Source organism: Cololabis saira, chromosome 14 (genome assembly GCF_033807715.1).
Source record: "Cololabis saira isolate AMF1-May2022 chromosome 14, fColSai1.1, whole genome shotgun sequence".
NCBI classification, from domain to species: Eukaryota; Metazoa; Chordata; class Actinopteri; order Beloniformes; family Belonidae; genus Cololabis; species Cololabis saira.
Genome location: NC_084600.1, coordinates 15,078,726 through 15,102,249, shown reverse-complemented (window position 1 = coordinate 15,102,249; position 23,524 = coordinate 15,078,726). Strand labels below are relative to the sequence as shown.

Sequence of the window (23,524 nt, the reverse complement as noted above, 5' to 3'; positions counted from 1 at the left end):
TACTTAAAATACTTTATTTGCATGCATATGAGATATCAGGAAAAATAACCTTTGTTTTGTAAACTTTTTTTTTTTTTTTTTTTACATTTAATCATTAGTTTTGGATTGCAATGTGTTGTGATTTGGCAGATTTGGTCTTATTTATGGTGATGGAAGGCAACCTTTGACCTTTTCCATCGATATTGTAGACAGAGGAATGACATGATTCAACATACACTATTAAACATTTACATGGTCTCATACAAAACATTTGACATAATCGTAAAAAACGTTATATTATTTGTATTTGATGGTAATGTCGCTTACAACGCCATCCAACAACGCAAATATTCTTGTTAGTATTTTATTAAACAACACATGGGACACTTGTCATTTTGGACATTATTTTGAATTAAAGTAAGAGCAGATATTACGTTTAGTACAATAAAACAAGTTACTTAAACAAACAAAAAAAACAACATATTGTAAATTATAATATAAACTGCTTCTAACTGTGCTAAAATGATTACGTCAGATTATTTAGAGACGTCCCCCCCTGAGAGTTAGTGGCCCATTTCAAAAAGTAAGAACCTATCTACACATGTGCATCAACAAGGTTTAAAAATGTTAAGAGATTATTTTAAACATGATTTTTTTTTTCAATTAGTGGAACATTCATACAAAATAAGTAGTATAGCTGGCTATTAGTCCAATAGGAAATACAATTCATAATAGAAACAGTGTAAGGTCACTTCTCAGTATATCAAAGACACAATGAACCACAACAAAGAAAAGCACTTAAAAACCCCAATTTCGTGTTACGTGAAAGATGCTAACATCTAATCTAGCAGGCTCAGTGGCTTGTATTAACTTCCACAGGAAAGTGTGGGTATTTTTGAAGTAAGTGAATTTTTTTAGTAAAGCAGCGTTTCTAAACACTGATGGTTTGAGTGGCGTCCCTGTCAAGCTGCTTGGTAGAGCGGGGCAGCGTTCACATGACGCATCCTTTATCAGTCAGGTTTGCACTGAAACCACCGACGTGGTGTTGTTGACCTCTGGAGACGTGTCAAGGGCTTACACAACTGTCTGCACTTTCACTCGCTTCGTCATATAGTAGGTTCAACAAGTTTAAGCATTTTTGGGATCATGAACTTATGCTAATGTTGTGCATTCCAAGTTGTCTCGTATCAGATTTGTTTTTTTTTTGCTACTGCTACTACACACAAAAGGACCATCTCACTGCTCTGCTAACAAAAAGAAAAACATATATATGTGCTAATGCTCTCTAAATCCTCAAAAAAGACGGGGTTCACAAAAAACCTGTCCAGAGATACATTGACTCCCCATCTGTGCAAATGTAGGTACCAGAAATGACCCTTCACCCTCACCTCTGTCACCTACATCTTCTGTCTCCAGGTAAACCATAACTTGTGTTCCCTCATGTGGAAGATAGTATTTGCAGTATGTGATGCTGCATGGATACAAGATGTTTCAAAAGGGAGATGATTGCCTTTCTACAATATAAATGCTTTAAAGTTGCACGATGCAAGACATTCACAAACTTATCAACAGTGGTCATCCCCCTACGCTATATAGTCTAATATCAATCATTATCCTTGCTGGTTAAAACATGGTCTCACGATGCCCCAAACTGGTAATCCCAGTATTAAAAATCTATGCCAGTCACTTTATTTTACTTTAAGTTGGACAACAACAAATGTGTCGATGTCTGCGGACAAAGACAAGGTGGACATTTCCTGGCCGCTGCTCTCGACGTTGGAAAAAGCTGTGCAATGGTCAAATTTAATGTTCTGCTGTAGACTGCACACGACACAGTGAAACGATCATTCTCTCGGTTGCCATGGTGACGTAGCGAAATGCCAAAATTAACAGTAACTCAGCGTAGCATACTTAAAATATCTTGCCCCCTTTTCTTTTTCGCACTTACGTTTTTTTTCCCTCCACATTAAATATGAAAATAATTTTTGCCTCCACAGAAATACTTCATTCTTTGATCAAGACATCACTTTCTGTTTTTCTGGTGCAACATCTTGATTTTGGTGAGTTATCCCTCGTATCAGCACTCTCCTTTGCCTGCCCCATCCAGTCTTTATTGCAGCTACGATCCTCTCATCTCTTTATATCTGTCACCATAACAACCACAAATGTTCTGACAGATTTGCTGGCACTGCAGTGAGAGGTGAAGCCTGAGAGGGAGAGAGTGAGAGCGCGCCGCGAGAGAGAGACAGAAAGAGAAAGAGACAGAGCCACCCACCCACCCAAAAAAAATGCTGCACCAACAAATGTACACTATGTTCCCAGATCATGTGAGATGCTCGATTTCCAAAACAACCTGGCAGTCGTCTCCAGAGAAATACATTCATTTATGTAAGAGACGCAACACCACTGGCCCCGGAGATGAGATTATACTGTAGAAGTTACGAGGCAGACTCTGGCATCATTAATAAATTGGCCCGCAAGGGTTCATCTACTGTACTAACAGATTATCAATGAGAATAATATATCAGCATTTCAGCAGCTGTGGACAGACTTCACATGAGAGATGGACAAATACAATTCCTAGAGGTGGCTTTTCTCCCACAGCCGAAGTGTTTGGTGGTGTAACTACTCTAGTGTGTTATGCTGGTTATTAGTTAGAGATTAGTTGTGACGCAGTCATGTAGTGGTCTGATCTGGGTGGAAGCGCGGTTACGTCCACAGCTCTGCAGGAGCCATGCCCTCCTTAGTGTTCAGAGCCGGCAGGAGGTTTTCCTCACACAGGAACTTCAGGGGGAAGTGAACCAGCAGCCCTCGGACGGCCTTCAGCTCCTCTGCCGCCTGCTCGGGGTCGGTGTCGCAGAGGCGGTCCTGGCTGCTGTACTCCTTCAGGTCCCGCGTGCTGCACACCGTGCTGAAGGGCAGGCATTTGAAGACCTGCAGAACCAGCGAGGATGCAACGATACAATTAACCCAAACTCAAACTGATGGTGGTTAAGACGTGTCTTCGGACTGTATTTCTACCTTGTCATAAATAGAAGTGTTCAGTTTAGCAGTTTGGTTCCAGACCAGGAAGAAGAAGTCATCGCTGATGGGATCGTCTACGTTGATGCTGGGGTCTGAAGCAGCTCCAACAAGAACACTGTAGCATCAGAGAAAATAAACACGGGTTAAAAGTCTCACGTCTCACTCATATGATGTCATTTAAACTGCGTACACTTTTCACCAGATGAATAAAAACCAAACAAAAGTATATCATTACAGGTTTCACTCAATGCCAGGAGTATGTAACAGGGAGGTATTTTACAAACTTCCTTCAAAACCCGGTCCATGTTCAGAGGTAGTAAAAGCTTGTGGGCATTAATGGATGTTATTTCAGGACGAACACATTTAGCTCAGACCTGAAGCACTCTTTGCGGAGAGCGAGTGTGAGCGGCCCGGCCTCGTACTCCTCTCCTCCCATGATGGATGGGACCCTCTCCTCGTCCTGCACAAACACTGCCAGCTCGCTGTCTCTGCTGCCCAGCATGCTGCGGTCATTGATGTTGGCTGATCCTGGAGCACAAGTGGAGAAGACAAGCATTGGAAATTAATCCTTTCAGATCCATGACTCTGTCTTGGTGAGTAAAGAATAGGGGGGGGGGATTATGATATCAGTTATATGTTTAGAAAAGGTGCTTGTTTCAGTTTTTGTGCTGAGTTCTCTGTAATTCGTATCTTAACTATTCAGTAACCAGAATACTGATTTATTTCTGAATTAAGTGCAAAGCTGTATGAAATTTAAAAGGTATTTGGTTGTGTTGAAGGAAGATAAGACTTTTTTAGAGCAAATAAAATCACCTGTATTATAATATAAGCTTGAGTTTTTAAATCAAGTTCAGCTGTATCCCTTATAAATACAGACAACGCAATATTTTTCTCCTCTTCTCCTCTGTTCAACAACCAGTGAAATTAAAAGATGGGCAAAGCAGTTAATCAGCACAATAAAAATGCAGTTCACTATAGTTTCCCAGTGGTTTTGGTCTGCACATAAATTAACATGCCCAGACCTCCGCGCAGCAACCTCGTGAAGGTCACCGTCCTACCCTGTAAACCTGTGTGTGTGTGCAGCAGAGATGTGCATGCACACTATAGCCTTTATTGAAATAAAAAAGTAATCAAATAAATAATAGTAATATGGTGCTTTCAAACTATATTTAAAAGGGCATCAGGGCCCAACTACATTTGCGTGTCTGTATAAAACTAACAGAAAACATCTCATTCTGTCAAGTGTTTGGTCTCAATTTAAAATGTTATGTCTTATCAAAGACATATACATGCCCTTTTCTGTGTTGGTTCCATTTGGACTAGAAATATACAATTAAGCAGAATTAATTTTAACCTTGTGAGCGACAAGCAGCAGTACTTTACGCAGATCACGCTACCACTTACCTGGTTTCAAACAGCCAAAATGCTGAATTCTGAGCTTCAAAATAGTTATGTTGGTTGAAATCGTTCAGTTTTTTTTTAGATTACTTCAGGTTGACTGACAACCACTTCACACCAAGATGGAGCCACTCATCCCCCACTCCTGTCCTTCACAGTAGACCAGGTGAGAAACAAGCTCGAGAGGATGGAAGCGAGGGAAGCAGCTGGACCAGGCGGTATCAGCTCCAGGCTCCTTAAGCCCTGTCCATATGAACCGTCTGGAGTTGTGGAGCGTGTTTTCAACATGAGCCTTGGTGGTACCACTGATTTGAAAGACCTCAGACGTGGTTCTGGTGCCTAAAACATTGCACCTGAAAGACCTCAGCAGCTACAGACCGGTGGCTCTAACATCCCACCTGATGAGGACTCTGGAGAGACTGATCCTGGGACATCCTGGCCCCTTCATGGAGCCACTACCGTCCTAATGTTGTAGTGGAGGACGCCGTTATGTTCCTGCAACATCGAGCTCTCTCTCACCTGGAAAAGCCCGGCAGCACTGTGAGAATCGCTTCCTTCGACTTCTCCAGTGCGATTAATATCATCCAGCCGGTGATTCTGAGGGACACACTGGAGAGGATGAGTCTGGACCATCAGCTGTCTTCATGGATCCTGGACCAACTCACAGGCCGACCACAGTTTGTGAGAAACAGGATCTGTGTGTCTGACCTGCTCACCAGCAGCAAGGGTGACCCCCAAGGGACTGTCCCGGGCCCCTTTCTTCTCACCCTCTACAAAGCAGACTTCAGACACTGACAGGTGTATACTGTAGAAGTTCTCCGACGACTCTGCGACTGTTGGCCTCATCACAGAGGATGACGACGAGTAAAGAGGACTGACGGAGAGCTTTGTGGACTGGTGTCAGCGAAAACAGAGGAGATGGTAGTGGATTTTCAGAGATGCCGTTCTGCCTCCCCTCAGCAGTGAACATACAGGTAATCCAGGACACTGAGCAAGTGGACTCTTATAAGTACCTGGGTGTTCAGTTCAACACCAAACTGGACTGGACTCTCCACACTGATGCCCTCTACAGGAAAGGACAGAGCAGGCTCTACCTTCTGAGGCGACTGAGGTATTTTGGAGGGAAAGGGCCACCCCTGAAGATCTGTAATGTCATCAGCCGTTCTTTACAGAGGTCTGCTGGAACAGTAGCATCACAGAAGGGGAGAGGAAGAAGCTGGATAAGATCATCAGGAAGTCCAGCTCTTTCCTGGGCTGTCCGTTGGCCTCAGTGAGGGAGGTGGCTGACGGAGAGTCCTGGCTAAAGTGTCATCCATGCTGGACAACGAGTCCCACCCCAGTAATAATATTTCAGGGATGCATTAATCAAACTGAGAGATAACACGTGCTTTTGCATAACAAGTAGTGTACAATGAACATTCGTCCAATCAGAGATCAGGTTCTTCTGTCATCAAATAGCTCTAATTGACTTATGCAATAATTATTGGGTTTTAATATACATTCTTAAATGAGGAGTGAAACTTAAGCTAAGCTTTATTGAACCACTTTAGCAGGAGGCAGCATTCAGCCTGTCAAGACATCGTTCCACGCGGCAGCATACGTCTAGCGTCGGTGAAATGAGATTACTGATGAGCTATTTGATCATGGACCCCCGTAAGCGAGTTTGCCAGCGGTGACTCACCGATGATGTAGCAGCGGTCGTCAGCGATGAGGGTCTTGCTGTGAACGTAGATGAGCTCTGTGACAAGCGTCTGGGAGAGCTGCGAATGCGTTCGGAGGCCACAGAGAGTGATGTACTCGGTCCACTGTTCCCCCACTGGAGGTTCACAAAAACACAGGACTGATCACAACAACGTAAACACTTAACAGACTCTCTAATGTGTAACCTGCATAAAAATAGATATATAGAAAGGTAAATTATGGAAACTCAATTTAAAAGGGAGGAACAATGACAGAAAGATTTGGATTTAGGAGCAAATAAGTGGCTGTTTTCTTTTTTAGTTTGCTTGTTGTGTGTTTTTTTTTTTTAAGTAAATCAAAGCAGTCAAATCAGAAAACTCACCTTCACCCAATCTTGACATTATTGATTGCTCTCCACGGCACACTGTCCTAAAACATTAACGACAAGTAGAATTAAGCACAAGACACATGGTGAAGGAAAAATAATATAAAACACTACATTTAAAAATAAAATAAGTCATTCTATTACAAATCTCCATTGACCAATTATGTTCATTTAATTACAGTGAAGAAACCTGACTTAACTTAGGATAAATAAATAAAAGACCCAACAAAAAAACAACTATTTCTCACTTTTACCACACACATAACAGCCGAAGCAATATTGTCTCAGTTTAGTAACATTGAACTTCTTCTATATAGATTATATTACGACATGTCGAACAACATAATAAATATATTAAACAATCTGTTAAAAAAGTCTTAATGACATGGAACCTGATATCATAAGTTCAGCACAATCAAGAATGACGTGACAGCTGATAAAGTCCCATATTCTGATTACTGGAAACATGTTTCTGAGTCAGATAAAAATATGAAGAAGGATGCGTTTTCAAGTAAGTACAAGTACAAGTAAGGTGCTGCTATTTGTGGTGAGGAAAAAGATCTCACCTGTAAGTGAAGTGCAGAATAGCTTGAATGGCGTTTCCACCTCCTGTACTAATGTCCCCCTCGAACCCGGGGAGCAGCGGTATCACCACAAACACCCTGAACTTCTTCCCCTCTCTGCACAAAGACACATAAAGTCCCAACATCAACACATTGTTCATTATGTTTATTTTAGTTTTTAAACTTCAGCAGGCAGCTTCAAAACCCCCTGAGGCTTGCAAACGCAGGAATTAAACTGGCTCATGCAGCCAGGTCCCACCTGTGAGCTCGCAGGATTCGATTCACAATGGCATCACCAATCCCATTGTGGACCGTCTTCCCATCGGCACAGCTGATGAAGAACTGGTTCTAGGGGGAGAGAGGAGGCAGATGGCGGCTCAGTGTGAAGGAGAGGGCCCAAGCAAGTAGGAAGTTGGCAGGAAAGGCGGCGTTCAGACTCATAAAACCTCAAAATTAGGCCAGAGAATCTCCCAGAGATGTCTGATAAACGAGTTGAAAAGTAAACATAGTAATGAGCAATCACATTCAACAGAAGCGGCGTCTCTTTTTAAACAAATCAGAAGCCAGTCTCTGGTGATTCTGCTAAAACCATGCCATGTTTGCACTTTGACGGCACTATCAAAAGCGGTGTTACCTCGATGTAAATGTAGTGCTCGCTGTTCTCGATGGTGTGTATGTAGGCGTTGAGGATGGAGTTCTCACAGGTTCCAGTGGACCAGCGATCAGAAGAGCGCAGCACCTGAGGATACAGCACACACAAACGTTAGCAGCTGTTTCTGTTTATCGAAACAGGACCGTTTCCCTGGGAAACAAACACAACAACAATAAGACGCGTGTTCTTTGTGTCGTGGAATTAAATTAAATTCATCCACAACAAATGAAATAAAAGGTTTACATATTCATAAAGGGGTTTTAATTTGAGGAGCTGACACAGAAAACGCTGCACACCTGCTGCAACAGCTGAGTAAGTGCATCTGAAACCTGAACAAGAGACTATAACACCAGATGGGGATGCGACAGGATAATAATTAGCAGGAGTTAGGGTTGCAGGCCAACGCCCGCAACACAAACGCATCAATAGCTACTGTCACCAAACAATAGCTATTGTGAGTGATATTTTTTTTAAGCACAAAATACACTCTCCCACTTTCTAAGATTAAATTTTTGCAAGCATTTGTTATCCCTGGTTTTTACAGAAGAGAAAAAATGAGTAATTTATTTCTACTTAACCTTTGTTCCAGCATTTACCAAAACAAAACCTCTGACCAGGTTTTAAACCGTTTCAGATTGATGGCACTAAATGTTCATACTTCCAATAGCTCCGTTTCCAAAGGCGGTGTCTCAGTCTACATAACATAGTCTCCCTGCTGTGTGGACATTTATCTGATTTCCTGTTTTATTGGAGAAATTATTATTATTATGAATCTTTATTTCAGCTTGTACACACTTTTTTGCAGAACAAGATGAAAAGGTAAAAAAAAAAAAAAAATGTCTTTTGCCGAAAAGGTGTAGGCAGAAGCCGTAGCTTATAGTGCCTACCCTTTTTTCTTATGATCAGCATAAATATGAGACATTAACTTTACTCCGTGGAAACAAACAATACATAAAGAAGACAAAAATAAGTAAGACAAAATATAAAATTGACGTTTCACATTCTAGAACGTTTTAGATAGTATACTTTATAATTATAGTGTTTTATATTTATTTACAGTATTTTCTTTAAACATTTCCTTAAACTTGAAGATAGAACTACACATTTTTAGGTTGTTATTACAACTAAATAAATAAATAACTAAATAAAATAAATGTAACTCCAAGAGCATTTCATCTTGGTTGCAGTGCTTTACCTACAGTTGCGTTGCAAACTCTTCCATAACATATAAGGAAGGTTGTTTTTTATGCTTTCTTGTACAGATGAAGATTCCTCCATTCATTTGTCCTGATGAAGGTCCAGTTCAAAAGGTCCTGATGGAGCTTGCATCTTGAAACAGGGCATCTTCCCACCCGGGCCTCAGCCACAAGACATGTACTGTTAAGCCAACTGTGAAGCCTCTACTACTGTATGTTCTGTGTTACCTCAGACCCAGGATTGATCCCCAGGACACAGGTCCGTTTCAGGATTCGGTTTACAGTTCTTGTCTGAACAACGTGGCTCCTCTATACCTCTCACGGTCCTGGTAGATCGCTGAGGGCCATTAACTAACTTGTCTTGGCCCTTTTTAGGCCCAAAAACAGAGGTGGCAGAGTTTTTTTTGGTGGATGGTGGAGATATGACATTTATTATGCAGACAGAGCTTATTTTATTTACTTAATTCATCCTTGTTCTATGTGTTGACAGTCTCTTGCTTATTGGGCTACATTTAACACTGACTTTGGTCGGCATCACATGTAAATTCTATTGCTTCTACAGCATTTTGGTCACCAGAGGTTATTTTAAATGTCCTTGTTTTTGACTTGTTTTATCCCAGGCTCCACTGCGAGGCCCACTGCTCTTTCCAATCACTGGTGTGCTTGCTTGACAACCGACTACTGTTCTGCAGGACGGATAGCATTCACAGTGAACAGATGGAGAGCCTGATTTATCAGCCACGGTAACATCACAAAGGAACAGTATTTATATAGGAGACTGAATGCCTTTGTGCCCAACCTTACAAAGACAACTGAACCTGGCAGTGCAGAGATTTCCGTGTGCAGGAGAGAATTTAAATGCACAGCGACAAGAAAAACAGCCTTTCTTCTTCTGCAGCATTGCAGCTTTTATCTGTAAACAGAATGGCCCGGCGTTTTAAATGTTTAAAAAGAGCAACTTGATAAATTTGTCATTCTTCAGTTCCGGGCAACAAGATCTTCAAGCCTGAAGGACTTCAAGTACTGGTCGCTTCAACTTACGTCTTTACAAAGGCCTGTGACTCCCTGAAGGACATTTAAAAAAAAGAAGATGTGATGCTGAATGTGCTTTTGAAACAGAGAGTTTGCATTACAAATGCTAAGCAGGAAATGCAACTGTGTGTGAAGATTGAATATATATATATATATGTATAATTTTCAAATTAAGACAGGCACTGGTTTCATTTTTGCACCCTGAGTTTTTGCCTTTGACCTTTACTTGATTCAATGGAAACAATAATAAGTAAGAGGTATAAAATCACTTATGCCTAATCATACATTGAATTTGCAGTCGTTACATTAGTAACGCACGACCTATACTGAGCTAATCAGCCGTTTACAGACAGGGAAGACGCCAGAGTCGAAACTCCAACTGCTCAGTGCAAATCACTCGAAAACTGTTTATATTTTATGTATGTATGTGTATATACAGTATATGTTTTTTTTTTATGTGGTAAACTTCCCATTTCTGTAACAGATAATAGCACAGGGGCTAAGTGCCGTAGCATTATGCAAGGCAGTGTGTTATTAACCGTCTATTGTTTTGACTTGTGTGCCACTCAATGCATCCTGCCATGTGGCTGCTGGCACTGAAGATCTGCGGTCTGCAGGCCACGACCAAGACTGTTCTCTGGAATTTCCTCCCAGTGAGCAACAGCTAGCAGGATCAGGAACTCCCCAAACCAAAACACCGGCTTAAGCGGAGCTGGAAATGCCAGTCTCCAGTGTAGCAGCAGTGTGGCGGTTCAGCCTTCAGAACAATGTTAGAGTGGCCATAAGAAGTCATCTGTTCAAGGCAAACGTGCTTAACCCAATGCCAGTCACCTCTGTAGTTCTGAGTATCCAGTCTCTCCGGCGTAGGTAGCTGCACAGTGTCACAAAATGGACTGAAATGGATATGTCTGATGTAAAAGTGAAGCCTTGCAAAACATCCACAATAAAACCTTTGGTCAAACCACTATAAAACGTGAGAGATTTGAGGCACTTAGATGGTGAAATTGGGTCCTCTGGCAGAGAAGGTACGAGTGGAAAAGCCCCATAAGTTCGTTTCAAGAGAATGACAGCGTGTTTAGGCAGAAAAGGCTCGGCCTTCTTCAACCCTCTTCTGCAGGCAGAGCCGGTTTTTGCTTTGGGAAATGTGGGCGAGGGCGCGCACGAGTGCCCTTGTAAAAAACAAACAAACAAAACAAAAACTCGCCACTTTTCTGGAATCTAGACTACTGCCGCTCATTTCCATTAGTGGAGTTCGCGCTGGGCGTATTCATCGTCACCCTGTCACCTCAACTTGCTGCTGAGAGTCATACAGGTTGTGTGTGTCAGAAGAGGCGAGGAGGAGGCCACACAACACAAACTGCTCCCAAAAAAATTGTATTTCATCCCTAAAATTAAAATATACCCATATAACTACATGTAATTAATTGGGTAAGGTAAAAATGAAAAAAAAAAAAAATTCTGTCATCTACAAGTGGTTCTGGTTTTTCCAAGCTAAAGCTTATTAAAATGCTTGAGGTCCATGATGTCACAGGAGCGTCTCTCTGGACTTTCAATCATCAGCATCAATCATACAGTTGCACAAAAGATTTCCTATGATGATGTAATTGATGATTTTGGATCAAAGGCTGTGAAAAAAAGTCTGATTTTACTCCACACTTGTTGTTAAGCAAAGATGGTTATTAGACCCTGATGAATGATTTGTGCAATTTATATCTGGGTTTATATACTATACTATATTTCTTCTATTTATCTTGTTTTTTTTCTCTGTTCATGTCACGTTTTGGGGTCGCCCAGGGCATAAATCTAGCCAGAACTGCCTCTGTCTGCAGGTTTGGAAAAAGAAAATCCCTCTCCTGCTTTATTTGATGTTAAAAAATGTGAAAGCACTACCAGAGTCTCCTCATCTGGCTTTTTAAATTCACAATACATAAGTTTGTGCTATGTTGTTACTGCAATGGATGTGTTTCTGAATGTTAAGTACTATTCTTTTCACTAGTGTTTAACACCCTGTGTGTATGTGATTAGAGACCTGGACTCTGGCTTTCGTGGATCCAGGCACAGCGAACGGCTGTGAGCCGGCAGTGGAGAGAGACTTGGGGAGGAGATAAGGGTAGAAGTCGTCCTTGTACTTGCTTTTAAAGATCTGCAGAAGACAAAACAAATAATGAACAGATATATGTTGGCTCGTACATAGAAATCATTCCCACATGAGGCCCCTTCTCCCTGAAAACAAGCAGCAAGAACATTACAGAGACGAGCAGAGATTACATTCAACAAGTGGACGATAACAACCAGCCTCTCTTTCTTGTCTGACCTTGGTGAAGTTCCAGCGCTGGATGAAGTGGCGGGCCACATCCCTGGCAGCTCCGCCATGAATAGCCGCTGACAGATCACGCCACGGCATGCGAGGAACTTGACTGCGGTCTATGTTATCTATGGAAAGAAAAAAACTAAATAAACAAGCAATCCTTTCATCTTTTTCCTCTGAGGTTCTAGGAGGTTCTGATACGGTACCTTCGAATGGCCTGTCTAGCTGGACCCAGTCTCTCTTGATAAAGTTGCTGTAGTCTTTGCCCAGCCAGAGTTTAGAGTTAGCAGTCAGATCCTCTGGGTCCTGTTCTGTTGGGTTCTCTGGTTCTGGGCCATCGGCCACACCGTTATCCTGGTTAACACAGTCAGCCATCAGGTTTTGAAGTGACGTGGGACACACACGCAGGAAACAAGCTGACCACAGAACGTCCTTACTGTCGTATCTTTGTTTGGCTGCTCCTCATTTTCGCTGTTTGACGCTTCTGTCAAACCCAGGTCTGTTAACCGATACAGACTGTCGTCCCACCTCCCAAACGCCAGGTCTATCCCTCCTACAAAGGCCACAGTTTGGTCAATGGCCACCATCTTTTCATGGTGAGCCCAAAAGAACACCACGGACGACACGTGGTCGGGATGCCGCATTACCTGACGGACCGAAAGAGGCAAACTTCTCAGTAAAGTGTGAGACCAAACATCTGTTGACAGTCTTAAATATGCAGTGGTTCCCTGTAAATCAGGTCGTGTGCAGAGGTGGTGCAGACCTTGATGTTTGGGTGCATATTCATGAGCGTCCTCTTACTGTGGTCGCTATTGATGCCAAGAGCCACCTCCACCTCTTTGTATAGCAGGACGCACACTTTCACTCCCTGCTCCTGCAGAAAAAGGTTCACAGAGTTGTGTGAGACTGGGAAATCATTTCATCCCTCAACAATGTAATTTACTTTATTTATACAGCTCTTTCCAACAGCCTTTCGGTGCACCGAAGTGCTTTACAGCAAAAGGAGGATAAATAAGAACAATAAAAAACAATAAAACAATACAATACAAGAAAATCTAATAAGATAAAAGTGTCATCACACTACTGGGTGTTAAAATCCGTCTTAAATAAGTAGGTTTTTAGCCTAGATTTAAAAATGCAGTGGGCAACGGAAAAGGCTCGGTCACCCCAGTGTTTATAATTTGACCTCAGGACTTCCAGCAAAAGTTGATCAGTTGACCTCAGCACTTTACCAGGATTGCTGACAGTTAAAAGCTTGGATAATTACAAGGGTGTGAGGCCGTTAAGAGCTTTAGAAACGGACATCAAAAGTTTAAAATCAATTCTATAAAAGGACAGGAAGCCAATGAAGGTTCCTTCTATCTTAAATAGAAGCAAAATAACAAGAACAGAAACTTTTTGCACGCTATATTTGTATTTGTTCTAACTTGTTGTTTAACTTGTCTTTCTTTTATATTTTTAGCCGGGGGACTGCCAATGGAAACTAGCTCTGTAGCTAAAATTGGGTGCATTTGCATTTTTAATTCTAAATGTATATGAATGTACACTGTCCCTTCCCAAATAAACTGAATTGAATTGAATTGAAAAAGGAGTTAAAATGGAAAACAACTAGGAAGGAGTCCCTACTGCTTTCCGTTTAAGTATCTCATCAAGCCGCCAGTAGTTATCCGTTGCAGGTCTCTTTAGGTAAACTTCAGGGCTGAGCCTGAAAGGAAAGAAAAGAAATCACATTTTACAACTCTCACATTGGAAATAGACTTCAGAGGGAGCTGAAATGTGCTAATGTTAAAGTAATATAGACATTTTTGTTTAGGACATCAGAAATTTAAATCCCCCTCACACAAGGGACCTTAATTCTCTTCCTTACGTGTTCAATTTTAAAGTGGAAAACTTGCAGCGCGGTATGCATCTCAAGGTTCTTACCACCAATCAGTTATGAAAATCTCCTCCTTGGCTTGTTCAAGAGCATCAGCCAGGTCCCTGAAGTAGCCGCTTCCATTCACATACCTCAAAGAAAATGAATAAACCATAATGTTTACTACTTAATTGAGAGCTGACGATAAGGTTTATTTAATTTTGCTGCAAATATCAGCCGAAAGCTCTACTGACCACTTCGTGAGCGTGTTGTCCCGAGGTGGAGCGAATCCCTCGAAGCGCTGCACTTTGAGATAGTCGCAGTTTTCCGCCAGTCGGTTTATTTCATGGCTCCACCAGTGCGTCTGCCTGTAGCTGTTGCACTTAATAACCAGACTCCTAAACGAGAGCAGGCGAGGCGACCATGCATCAAGTCTTGTTTTCACCTTGCACACAGACAATTACACAGACATACACACCTGCTCACTCACCTACATGCTATTCCCACAGTTTTGGGGGACAGATAATCGCAGCAGCCTAGTACTGATTTAGTTTTAGAGACCTGGAATGGTTGTTGTTTGTGTTGTTTGTGTCTCTGCCTGTTCCCATTTCTGTTTGTTGGATTTCTCTCTTGCAGATTCCAAAGGCTTGTGTGCACGTAGTGTGTTTTTCTGTGTTTCTTTCATTTCAGACTTGCAGCGGATGTCCCCCCCTCCTATCCCCCTCATATATATGTAAAAAAAAAAAAAAGCTTCATACAATGATGAGGAAACTGGCTTATAGGCTCTGGCCTGTTATTGCTGGTACCTCTGAGTATTAAAAAAAAACAAAACTCCTACACAAGAACAAGCGAGGCGATTCATGCATCACAGCTGCGTGAAAACCCAGGAATACCGTTACCTACATGTTCAGACACAAAGTAGACTTACCGAGTGAAATTCTCAATGCAGACTCCATATTTCGTGTCTGTGTGAGAACGGCCCACTTTTACTTTGAACTCGGGGTCAAACAGCAGAACGAAGTTGATCTCAGAGTGGTCTCGGCTCATGTACAAGAGGAAAGAGTCCTTCACCACCAGCCAGCGGTGCGACCAGCGGAAACAGAACTGATGGTGGCCAAAGCAGTTCAGGCCCTGGATCCGGTGACCTCCCGACCTCTTGGAGATGGGCCCTTCCCTGAGAAAAACACACAGCACGATAAGCCCCCCCTCGCGTCCGGATTTCACCCACGTACATCAAGCCACGGGGCTTTGCTTACAAGCCTTTGGGTCCGAGATCAGTCACGAATGAGAGGGCGCCAACAGAGAGGAATTCCAACTGAAAAAAGACAAAAGAGACTGTTCAATCACACCATATCTGTATAACAAGCAAGTGACTGTTTTAAACAATTACCATGCTGTGATCGTTCCGACAGAAGGTGTTGTCCAGAAGACCGTTCAGGTATTCCTCAAGGTATTTCTGTATTCAAAAAAGAACGTATGGGTTTGAAAACTAACAAAAAACAAAGTTTATCATCCATCAGAAGACAGTGTGAACTACGTAGTGTTGCTCCGAACAGGCTAGCATCTATTTTCTCAGCCTAGTTACATGCTTTCCTGTAAAAACAGGGAATTTAAAATTACCATTTTGCTGGAGGTTCTCCTTGTGCGGTCAGTCCCGTGCAGACTGGGCATTTCCTCCGACATGTTCCTCAGCAGCTGTCTGTCCTTCGCAAACCTTCCCAGAGAAAATTTGAATATTCAAGGCAATCAGCGTTTGAAAGCTCAAAGGGGCTCATCACTCAGTTTGAATATGCACATCCATCGGAGTGAGAGGCTGCTTTGCATGGCTGAGATAAACAGACCGGTGAACCGACCTTCCGATCGGCAGCAGGTGAAGCATCATCTTGTGCTTGTAAAGGTCTCGATGCAGCTCCTGGAAGTGCTTGTACTTCCTCTTCACCGTCCACTGGAAGTGGCCGTGAGTTAACCGCACCGTGTACAGGGTTCCCACTCTGACCTGGGGGGATATCATTCAGATCACATCATCTATTAGCACGATGCCTTAAAATGAAAAACATATGTGATAAAACACCATTATTTAAATTTAAAACTATCTGCTTAAAGATTTGAATGAGGCAACACAAATATTTCACTCAAAGTCAAAAATTTACATCAAACAAGAAACATAATGGTTTATATTGCCAGACAAGCTTATCTGAGCACTAGTTATTTAGAAGTTATAAACAAGAATATCGTGTCTCTAAGGGCTGTCTATTGTTTCCCAGCGTAAATTCAAATGATTGAAACAAGCAGACATTAATTTCTGACTCATGTCTTTTGGCTGTGGGAGGAAAATCAAAGCCTACTGAGGCGTGGAAAGAGCATACAACTTAATCAAGCCGTTCAAACGTGACTAAACTGCTCAATGTTCATCATTCAGGAGTTTTTTCTGCCCGAGCATGAAAACGTACTCTCTGGACAATGACTACAAAAACTGGAATTGCCAGTCTACTCGACACCTCCGCGTTGGTACAACAGCGAAGTATGCGGGCTCAAACACAACACGTCACCCAGAGTATCGCAACGGCACCACTGACTTTTAAAATGACAGTTTCACTCACATTAGGTGTTAAAGATCAGGGAAGGAGTGACTAATAAAGAACACGTGTGTGGGGGGTTTTCACATAAAAGGTGATATGTTATTGAAGAAGTCCCTTACTCATATTTGAGAGCATTTATTCTGTCTGAAGTGACAACTAACTAAAAACAGTTTGATAATAAAACTTAGCACAAAAAGTGTAAATATTCAAGTTTTGTTTTTGTCTTTTTAATTATTGTGGACTGTTTTTTTTTTATTATTTATTATTCTTTATTCTTCTATTTTATTACTTGTATTTTTCACTGTGGTCAGAGGAAACTGTAATTTCATTGTGCTGTATGTTGAACATATATCTGACAATAAAACTTGAAACTTGAAAACAAAAATAAAGGAAATTTGTGTTTGGTAGATTATTTCTTTGTTGTAACCATGCTTCTTGGCAGTAAATCTTATACCGTTGGAAAGCCTGTTTATTTCCATTTTAAATGGCACCACTTTTGTCAGGAACATGCACTGGTAGGATGAGCAGCAGAGCTGAGTACAACAATTGCGCTAATGAAAAATTTGCCAAATATCGCAGACATTTTATTCAAATCTCAGAAAAAAGTGTAGGCTATGGTATTTGTGAAAGGACATATTTCTCCATTTAAATGCTAATGTAAAGTTTATCATAAGAACCAGTAGTGCTTTAATGACTCATAAAAGAAAAATAGAAAATGATTTTATTACTTGTATTTTTCACTGTGGTGAAAAATAGTAACTGAATAAAAAAAGAAGTGACAGAAAGGGAGAGAAAGCTTAACACCTTGGAGCGAGTGGTGTATTTCTCCGTGTTGTCCACTCTGCATGTAATAGGAATACCAGGCATTAAAAACGGTACTCCTGAATCTTTAATTTCAGGGAGACGATGAACCACCTGAAAGGGACGGCCCTCTGTAATGCAAAAAAAGAAAATGGGAACATTTTGATAAAAATGACTTTGATCAGGCCATAAGAGTTTCTCAGCTCAAACCTTAATTTATTCGTACTCACCACTGGCTGTCATGAGGCCATCCAACTCATCTTGATGCAAATCGCGGATGTCACGGGAGAAGCGCCTTCTGTCGAGGTTTTGGGCTGCTGAGCTCACAGCCACTGGCTCAATCACATCCTCTGGACTGGCCATCGCACTTTCGTCGCGAATCCCAGCCGCCCTGGTGCAAAGAGAAAGGAATAAAAAGCCCAAAGTTTGTTCCACTGAAGACTGAATACAACTGATTATGTGAAGTCGTCGTTCAAAGAAACAGAACAAACTGATGAACAAATCTATGTTGCCAACAATGCAAATCCTCTACAGATCACAGTGGTGAACAATAAAGTCTCTTTCTTAGACTTTCTTAGGTACAAGGAGCTCTGCGAGTCACTATAACCTTCGACAGGGACTTTATGATACTTCATTAATAATACTGACTGCAACAGGAATCAATGAAGCATCATTAAAGTGAAATGCATTTAATTAATACAGAGTAAACATGAGGAGATTTGATTTTCAACTCAGATTATTAACTGAACTCATGTTTAAGAAACTTATTTTAAATAACTGCATCTGGTAACCTGCAAATGGTTTTGAGCAGCAGTAGCGCCGAGAGCAATAACACAGGACCAACAGGCACAGAAGGCAGACGCTGTAGCCAAACAAGGTGTTTACACAGGTGGGTGAGGCAGTTAAGGTATCCCAAGATGCAACTGGAATAATCTGAGATCAAACATACAATTGCAAAGTGAAAGTACTCTCAAAGGAGGGGTGACGTTTCTTAACAACACAGTAAGATGAAGCACAGCTCTGCACCGCAACAACCAAAACACAAATAATGTAATGCATATGATGTAATTGGCAAAAGGATCTTAATACAACATGGACGTGGTTTCTTCTTGCAGATCAGGTTGTCAATAACGTGAGAAATGTAAGACAGGACCAGCAGGGAGAAAATGAGGTGTGCATGGAGCCTTTTGTATGGTGTGTGGGCAAGTGCCTTTGAATGGCTGTTTCCTGGGAAACAAGGAAACGGGAGAGGAGGGTATTTGTTACTGTGTGTGTGTGTGTGTGTGTGTGTGTGTGTGTGTGTGTGTGTGTGTGTGTGTGTGTGTGTGTGTGTGTGTGTGTGTGTGTGTGTGTGTGTGTGTGTGTGTGTGTGTGTGTGTGTGTGTGTGTGTGTGTGTGTGTGTGTGTGTGTGTGTGTGTGTGTGTGTGGAGGTAAGAGAGGCGAAAAACTGATATGAATTGAAATAAAGTTGAAACGCATGAAAACCAACCAAGTGTATATCTGAACGAATATCTCAAGAGACGCAGTTACGTCAGAGCCTTTTCACGCCAGAGTTTTCCGTCTGTGTGGTACATGTCCAAGCAGGAACAGGCAGGAATGACAGTGCTCTCGAGAAGGCACATTAGGTGTGATTGTACATGCAGATTGATGTCTAAAGGCCTCGATGCACCTCCCTTCTTTTATAGCCCTTTGTGTTGGTCATGAATCTCACAAAGTTCCTCCCGGCTCCTCCCCGGTGTTGTGCAACCGCACACAGATGGAGACTCTGTGCTTGAACATTTTTTGCATGTTTGATGAGTGAATGCGTCACAGAAGCATGCTTGTTACAGATCACTGAAGTTTAGAAATAAAATACTCAATGAGATACTTGATTTTGGATGATAATCTCTTTAGCAGATGCTCCATGATCCGAGTAAAAGTAGTTTTTTCTGTAAAGTGCCGTGAGATGATTTTTATAGTGAATTGGCGCTATGCGAATAAACTGAAGAGTGCAGTTGCAGCCATCAGAATAAAGAGGCATTCCCAAAAATAACATACACGCTTGCTTCCTAACGGGGAAATAAGTCTGCAATGTGCTCCATAGTCTATGTTTATAAGCAACCTAAGGACTTGTTTTAAACAATTTCTGCGCTTCTTCATGCCATTTAGTCACTTGCTCTTACAATCTTAGATGTTTTCCTCTCCCTCAGCCATATATGTTAACACTAAACATTGGCATTTATGCTGTTTGGTCCACTGTCCTCCAGCAGTTGCGGAAGAATTGAAACCGTTCTCATTCTTTCCTCCATGCACGCGTAAAGCAAGGTTTCACCGGCTCAGGTGAGAAAAATCAACACTGAAACTGAGACACATCCTTGCACACAACAGCATGTCGATATTGTCTGTTTACCTTTTAAAGCAGAGCAGTCTGGTGTTGACCTAACAAGATTTTCTTCTTGTTAGCTCGTTGGATGCAAAACATCCCTTTACCTTGCTCAGGTTACGTCTGCTACTACCGGTGGAGACTGACTAAAAGGTGATTTGAATAAGCCACACCAAGCATTCACGTGACTAGAAATCACTGAGTGTGTCTCACTCTCTGCTGCTCACTATTCTTTGTGAATTTTGTGCAATGTAATCTCTGCAAGGCCCTAAGGCTCCAGTAAGAATGAGCCAAGGCCCTCAGCTCGTCAGGGGGCTTGCCTATCCCGTAGTGCCTTGCAAGGGTCAAAGCACCAAAAAAGACTTTCCTTTTGTTGTTTTTTCAGCTGAAAGAGTCACTCCCATGAGTGGTTGAGTTGCTTTAACAGCACTGTCCACAATTTACTTTCATTTGGTGTCTTGTCAGGTCACGCTCTTGTTTGCTCTTCCATAATTCATTTTTTGAGTCTAGAAGTCGCATCTGCCATGAGTTTCCCCGTAGCTCTGCGAGCTAGTTTTACCGTTGACGTGGGAGACTGACCCCTTTAAGAACTTTAAATGTGTCCTAGGAAATCTGATCACAAGCGGCTGATGCTGATGTCAGGTCTGAACACATTCCAAGACAGACACAGATCCAATCACTAAGGACACGTTTGATGGAGGCCTGGGACTTTAGTATCCGGACTCTTTTCACGAACGGATATTGGAACGAATTCAGGGACTGCCTTACAATAATAAACTAGTCTTCAGCTTAGGCCATGACTGCAACAATGCTCTTTTTCTTTGGATTTCTTCATCATAATAGTGGCTGATCTTTATTTTTATTAGTATTCTTTTACACACTCTGATCTGTATTGTAGAATAAAGTGGCAGGGTCAGATCTCATTACTCAGGATGCATCTCAGTACACATGGCACTCAAAGTACGGGACGGGAGACCACAAAGTGCTGGAAGTAACGTCCTAAAAGTAGCCACGCATTTCATTCATTCATCCATTCACAAAGTCCTTCAAATGAAACTGATATTTAAACATGAGAAAAAAACTCCTCTGTGCTGCTTTAATCTTCTCCCAAAAGCACTAACACAGGATCAGTTACCATTGATAACAAAAGCATTGGGCTGCGAGGCTGTGAAGCTTTTAGATCCCCTTTTCGGTATCATGTATTAGGGGATTTCTGATTTTGGTCACATCCAGATTTGATCAAAAATACATCACTGCTGATACAAATAGACAAATGAAGAAGTTGAATGATGCGTGTAAATAATGAAGGCTTTAAACAGCAATTGATAGCAGAAGCACAGCTGGGTATGGCTGCAGATGTGCAGACTTAAAGCACAGCTTGGTATGATTTAATAAAGTTCATTTTGTCTATGTAAGGTAATTAAAAAACCTAAAATGTATTTGTCTGACAAAATAATTAGCAAATTAAACAGCTGGTTATTGTTGCAGATGTGCAGACTTAAGGCACAGCTGGGTATGTTTGCAGATGTGCAGACCTAAAGCACCGGTGTGGCTGCAGATGTGCAGACATAAAACACAGATATGGTTGCAGATGTGCAGACCTAAAGCACAGGTACGGTTGCAGATGTGCAGACCTAAAGCACAGGTATGGTTACAGATGTGCAGACCTAAAGCACAGGTACGGTTGCAGATGTGCAGACCTAAAGCACAGGTACGGTTGCAGATGTGCAGACCTAAAGCACAGGTACGGTTGCAGATGTGCAGACCTAAAGCACAGATATGGTTGCAGATGTGCAGACCTAAAGCACAGATACGGTTGCAGATGTGCAGACCTAAAGCACAGGTACGGTTGCAGATGTGCAGACCTAAAGCACAGGTACGGTTGCAGATGTGCAGACCTAAAGCACAGGTATGGTTGCAGATGTGCAGACATAAAACACAGATATGGTTGCAGATGTGCAGACCTAAAGCACAGATATGGTTGCAGATGTGCAGACCTAAAGCACCGGTATGGCTGCAGATGTGCAGACATAAAACACAGGTATGGCTGCAGATGTACAGACATAAAACACAGGTATGGCTGCAGATGTGCAGACCTAAAGCACAGGTATGGTTGCAGATGTGCAGACATAAAGCACAGGTATGGCTGCAGATGTGCAGACATAAAGCACAGGTATGGCTGCAGATGTACAGACATAAAACACAGGTATGGCTGCAGATGTGCAGACCTAAAGCACAGGTATGGTTGCAGATGTGCAGACATAAAGCACAGGTATGGCTGCAGATGTGCAGACATAAAGCACAGGTATGGCTGCAGATGTGCAGACCTAAACCACAGGTATGGTTGCAGATGTGCAGACATAAAGCACAGGTATGGCTGCAGATGTGCAGACATAAAGCACAGGTATGGCTGCAGATGTACAGACATAAAACACAGATATGGTTGCAGATGTGCAGACCTAAAGCACAGGTAGGCTACGGCTGCAGATGTGCAGACCTAAAGCACCGGTATGGTTGCAGATGTGCAGACCTAAAGCACAGATATGGCTGCAGATGTGCAGACCTAAAGCACAGCTGGATGTGCTACAGGTGAAACAGAACAGATCTGACTTCAACTCGACTTCAGCTGAAAAGAGGATTTTATTTGCTTCTATATTTTGCCAACACCATATTTAATCACATAATTACCCTGCTTAAATGTGTTTTTAAGCTTTCCATCATGCTCGGTCTCTGCAGGCACTTTTGGGGAAAACTAAATGCCACCAAATCCCCATCGTCTGTGGGCGTGTGCATTATTCAGAAAGTCCTCCGTGACTAAAACAACAATGCTGAGTCAACTGTTGACACACTGACTTTTCCGGTGTCCGGAAAATTGTGGACTAAAATAAGAGATTCCTCCTGGCTCCTTCAAAGTTTCCTCACGTCTCAGGGGGAAGAAAGAGAGAGGGGGAATGAATAAAAGACGACTTGTAACGCCCACGTCAGAAAGAACAAGCTTTTGCTTCCAATAAAGATGATTATAGGGATTTGGATGCAGTTTAATCTACAACATGTTTGGTTTTAGGGAGTTAGTCGCACTTCACATAAGTAGAAAATGCTGAAGGCTAAGTTTTTCTCGTCTCCACCCAGTCCCTAGTTTCCCACGGCGGCTTATTCGCGTGAAAAACTACACTTCCTTCGATAAAACCCAGGCAGTTATTAAAAACCTTCACACACTCACGGTGAAGGGCGTTTTTACGCGCGGCGGATGCAGCATCTCGGTATTTATTTATTATCGAGGTCAGAAGTCTAAAATCTCACTATCCGTCACTGCGGCGACACAACGAAGGAAAAAATGCAGAGTTAGGCGTGGAAATATACTTACCACTTCAGTTATTGCTCAACTGCTACTCCACACGAGGGACAGACATGGAAAAAGTGTCGTTTGAGGCTAAAATGTTTAACTATATTCCAACCAGCAGCTTTAAGGGAAGAGTTCATCAGTATTCCCTGCGGTGATGGGCCTTTAGTCCCTCCCCGTTGACTGACAGGATCTGTGGGTCAGCGGTACTGGGCACTTTAGCCCCTCACGGCTGACTGACAGGCTCAATGGGTCAGCGTTTCTGGGTACTTTAGCTCCTCCTACTGACTGGCAGGCTCTGTGGGTCTCCGAGGAGGAAAACATCACCCTCAGTGCTTTTGTCACGAAAGAAACTAAGATCTATACTCA

General features: G+C 42.2%; 1 protein-coding gene across 1 annotated transcript; it reads right to left on the bottom strand.

The window, feature by feature from the left end:
- On the bottom strand, positions 1-23,377 carry pld2 (phospholipase D2). The gene is made up of 24 exons (XM_061739859.1): positions 23,180-23,377; positions 17,683-17,843; positions 17,456-17,583; positions 15,926-16,068; positions 15,693-15,786; positions 15,463-15,528; positions 15,329-15,387; positions 15,001-15,246; positions 14,327-14,470; positions 14,141-14,224; positions 13,844-13,922; positions 12,981-13,091; positions 12,655-12,864; positions 12,424-12,571; positions 12,224-12,342; positions 11,939-12,052; positions 7,664-7,768; positions 7,289-7,377; positions 7,033-7,146; positions 6,464-6,510; positions 6,083-6,217; positions 3,378-3,531; positions 3,001-3,118; positions 1-2,913 (listed from the first exon to the last, which is right to left on the bottom strand). The coding sequence occupies exons 2-24, from the start codon at positions 17,813-17,815 to the stop codon at positions 2,689-2,691; spliced, it is 2,865 nt and encodes a 954-aa protein (XP_061595843.1). The 5' UTR covers positions 17,816-17,843; positions 23,180-23,377; the 3' UTR covers positions 1-2,688.
- Between the last annotated feature and the right edge of the window lie 147 nt (positions 23,378-23,524).

What these genes read in the sequence shown, in the direction of transcription:
- pld2 (XM_061739859.1), bottom strand. Translation starts at nt 17,815, where the DNA reads ATGGCCAGTCCAGAGGATGTGATTGAGCCAGTGGCTGTGAGCTCAGCA. An exon ending in GTCGGAACGATCACAGCATG is followed by an intron (nt 15,388 to 15,462) that starts GTAATTGTTTAA and finishes GTCTTTTTTCAG; the next exon opens with TTGGAATTCCTCTCTGTTGG. An exon ending in ATTTTCATAACTGATTGGTG is followed by an intron (nt 13,923 to 14,140) that starts GTAAGAACCTTG and finishes CTTTCCTTTCAG; the next exon opens with GCTCAGCCCTGAAGTTTACC.